Consider the following 4,172-nt stretch of genomic DNA (forward strand, 5'->3'; position numbering starts at 1 on the left):
AATCCTTGTTTCAATTGGGGTTTGTGTAAAGCTGGTCAAAATTCTTCACTGAAATCTTTTTTTTTTCAATGAAAATGCCTTTTCAACTAAATGTAAATTTTGTGAAATAATTTTGTGATGAAAATAATCAGAGACCAGTTTTCAATCCTTGGTTACTTAACTTGGTAACTCAGTTTCATGTTTGCATGTAGAAATCAATACTTTTGTGAGCATTTATGTGCTCACATGCAAAGGTAAGTGATGTCCTTGGTTGAAAAATGGGACTTCTGAAGGTGTTTAACAATGCAATAAGAATAAAATAGAATTTGCATCATGGAAGATCTGATTGCAAAGCATAGTTAAGGTTCAGTTTTTCACTTACAATTAAAGCCTTTTATGATTCATTGTAGGGGAAGACTAGAATGAATCATCTTCAGATTTTCCACTCTAATTATTTTGAGTATATATTGTTCATGGCAATATGGAAATCAAGCCAATTTCCTCTAGTTCCTTGAGTTACATATTGCTCATTTTTATTCTTGGACAAAGTCTACCACTCCAGTCAATGCATCTTGATATTCACCTCATCACTGGTCAATATGTTTTGATTCTTCCTATCTTTGTCTTGTGTCATGGCAGGTGGATTAGCGGTATTCCATATGCCCATCATTTAAACTGAGTACATGGAGCCCACACAGAATGTGACTGAATTCATCCTTTTGGGACTTTGCCGCAATGAGAAGTTATGGCCAGTGTGTTTTGTATTCTTTTTACTCCTCTATATCGCTACTTTGCTGGGAAATCTTCTCATCATTGTCACTGTAAAGAGCAGCCAGTATCTGACGTCTCCCATGTATTTCTTCCTCAGCTATCTGTCCTTTGTAGACATGTGCTTTTCCTCTGTCACAGCCCCAAAACTGATTGCAGACTTCTTTGTGGAGAGGAAAACTATCTCCTTTGATGGCTGCATGGCCCAGCTGTTTGTGGCCCATTTCTTTGGGTGCACTGAAATCTTCCTCCTCACAGTGATGGCGTATGATCGTTACATTGCGATCTGCAAACCCCTCCATTACACAACCATCATGACTGGATGTGTTTGTGGCTCCCTTGTGATGGCTTCATGGGTGGGCGGCTTTGTGCATTCCATGGTTCAGACTGTCCTGACCATCCAGTTACCCTTCTGTGGGCCCAATGAGATTGACCACTATTTCTGTGATGTGCACCCTTTGCTGAAACTGGCCTGCACTGACACTTATCTTGTTGGCATCATGATCCTTGCCAATGCGGGGTTGATTTCCCTGACCTCTTTTCTTGTGCTGGTTGTGTCCTATGTCATCATCTTAGTCTCCTTGAGAACTCGCTCCTCCGAAGGTCGTCGCAAAGCTATTTCCACTTGTGCCTCCCATATTGCTGTAGTGATTATATTTTTTGGGCCATGTATCTTCATGTATTTAAGACCTTCCACCACCTTCTCGGCGGATAAGATGGTCGCGGTGTTCTACACCATTGTTACCCCCTTTCTGAATCCCTTGATCTACACCTTACGCAATAAGGAGGTGAAAAAAGCCATGAGAAAATTAGGGAGCCGAAAAGTGACATTAGGGGTGAAAGAGAAAATGCGATGTGTAAAATGATGGGAGTTCTGCATAGTAATGCTGTTCAGCAGGAATTTTAGAGAAAAGAGAGTTTAATATTGGGGGTGTTCGGTTTTTCTGTGAAAATTCCCAGTGAGTTTCTCTGAATCCTCCTATTGCTATTCTAGTTCAATGTGAACGCTTGCAACATTTAAGGCTCAGTGAAAAGTGGAAGCTTTTCCAGGTCTTTGTTCAATTTTATACCTCCTGTCAGTTAGATTATTGATTATCGTTATCATAGTCTCAGGAGCACTGGAGCAGTATGACCCAGCGATAGCCCTGGACTGTGGCTCTGAAATCACGGGTCTCGGTTCTGTTACATTATGAATTTGGGTGAGTCACTTCCTTTCTCTGAACCTGTGCTTCCCTCCCATGTTTTAGCAATTTGAGACTGTAGCCTCTTCAGGGCAGGGACTGTCTCTTACTTATGTTTGTACAGCACCAAGCACATGGAGTCCCAGTTTCAGTTCAGGCCACTAGGCAATGCTGCAATACTGTGCAAACTCTAAGGATCTGTTAAATGAAAATGTATATCTATAAAATAGTATAAAACTGTGTGAATCCCTTTGAGCTTTCATCTGTCCTTGTTTTGCTATGTTCCTTTGCAAACAATTAGCATTATGAGTGAGGGAGAAACAAAGCCTATTGCATCTGAGGTGTAGCATGCAGCATTCCGGACCATCTAGCTTTGAGTTTAAGTACAATGCCATTTATGTCATGTCAGTGCCGTACATTTTAATTAAGCTGCCCACAGATGGTTGTGCAATATGGGTCTCTCTGGAATTAGAGCTATTTTGGAGAGAGTCATGGAATGGGGGTCTTTCGACCTATCTGAAAAGAGAATGTTTGTGAGTGGCAATGGTTAAGACATTTGAAATCTGGCGCATGACCCATAATGAAAAACTCCACCCTCATTTGAACACCACAATCCAACAAAAAGAACAACAATCCTGGTGATGAGATGCTCGTTCTGTTGAGATTTGTCTCCACTAATTACAATGACACTACTTACCCTCCTAAGGAAGCAACATTCCATTTGAGACATGAATACTTCTCCTCACAATCAACAGATTCCTGCAAACTCTCGGAGTGTGACCACCAGAAATTCAGAACACACAAAGCAGAGCATATCTCCAGTTGTGAGAATACAAGACTCCTCTAAAACAAATGTATATGGTCCCTCCCTATGCTCCCATCTCATACTCGGGCAGAAAGATCATCTTTTTAGACTATGAGCCATCAAGGCCACCCAAGAGAGCTACCCCATTTGGATACCATGGCTAGCAATCTCCGGAGAAGGAGCAACCCTGAACTTTTTCACCCTTGTGCTTGTCTCTCATGGACAAGGCTAACACGAATAGGCTGAGGAGCAAGGAGCTGTATTGTGATGACTAGGTTATTTCATTCACCCAGTGAAACAATTGGGAGAAGGCAATGGTATTTGGTTAATGTAGACTTGGGGTGGTTTGAGATGGGTGGGAAAGGGCCTCCTAGCTTATCACCTCCTCTACTTGTGGTTCCCGCCTCTTGGAATTTGCCCCACAGTAGAAAAGAGTCATGTCCCAGAAGTCCTGATAGTGCATTATGAGGTCACATCAGCATGTGATGTCATTGTGTCCTAAGAACAGCTTGGTAAAAGACTTGTTGACTCAACATAAAGATAACATGTCATCACACCATGATACTGGTTTTCAATACCCAAAACAAACTTGAGGCTATTTAACTGGACCTCACCCCCAGGAGCCAGGGCAAGCAGAAACCGACAACCTCAGGAAATTGAATGGAATATATGGGACAGGTGGTAATATCACCTTCTCAGCTATTTATTAAAGTCCCCTTTGGAGATGAATCTTTACATAGCTCTTGAGGAAGTTGAGATAAAATACAGTCTTCAGAGGAACTAGTAGGGAGCACACCAGGCCCAATCTGTAACTTGGGAGAAACTATACGCAGAATTTCATGTGTGTGTATGAGAGAGGGGCGGGCGGCGGGTGCAGGGGGAGCTATTGCTGTGGAGGTAGCTGAGAGGTTGCAGCTACTGTTCCCCCTTTTTCTTCATCATTCCTCACAATCCTCTTTCCCTAACTACCCCTTGGAAGTCATGGCTGAATCCCTTTCCTCTCCCCATCTCTCTGGATGGTTGGTAAATGGGAGAGGGATGGGTGGGTGAAATGGGGTCTTCCTCAATCCCTGACAGGTGGCTGGGCGTGAGAGTCTGCTCTCTCTCCCTTCTCTTGGTTTGCTTTGCTCACCAGCTCCTGGACAATGTTCCGGAGAATTACTGTCTTGAGTATCAGTCAGAGCCTGTAAAAAGCCTAAACCCTTGAGTGCTGGCTGCAGATTTGGGTTCAAAATACTAATAACCCAGTGACATCAAGTGCTTGTGTATTTTGAACTCCTAGTTATTGTGACCATAGTACTTAGTGAGCCGTTACCTTGGCAAACACCTATAGCGCTGCCCAGAGGAATCAAGCATTGAGCAAGTCCCAGCAGGTATAAATCAGCATATCTCTGTTGAAGTTAATCAGTGATCCAGATCCCCAGCTGGTATTTGGAGTC

At 42.9% G+C, this 4,172-nt stretch overlaps 1 protein-coding gene across 1 annotated transcript; it reads left to right on the forward strand.

Moving 5' to 3' along the window:
- The first annotated feature begins 662 nt into the window (after positions 1 to 662).
- On the forward strand, positions 663 to 1,613 carry LOC144266014 (olfactory receptor 4S2-like). The gene has a single exon (XM_077819143.1). It carries the CDS (start codon positions 663 to 665, stop codon positions 1,611 to 1,613), a length of 951 nt encoding a protein of 316 aa, XP_077675269.1.
- Positions 1,614 to 4,172: the final 2,559 nt, after the last annotated feature.

The sequence above is a fragment of the Eretmochelys imbricata genome, chromosome 6, assembly GCF_965152235.1.
Source record: "Eretmochelys imbricata isolate rEreImb1 chromosome 6, rEreImb1.hap1, whole genome shotgun sequence".
Classification (NCBI taxonomy): Eukaryota; Metazoa; Chordata; order Testudines; family Cheloniidae; genus Eretmochelys; species Eretmochelys imbricata.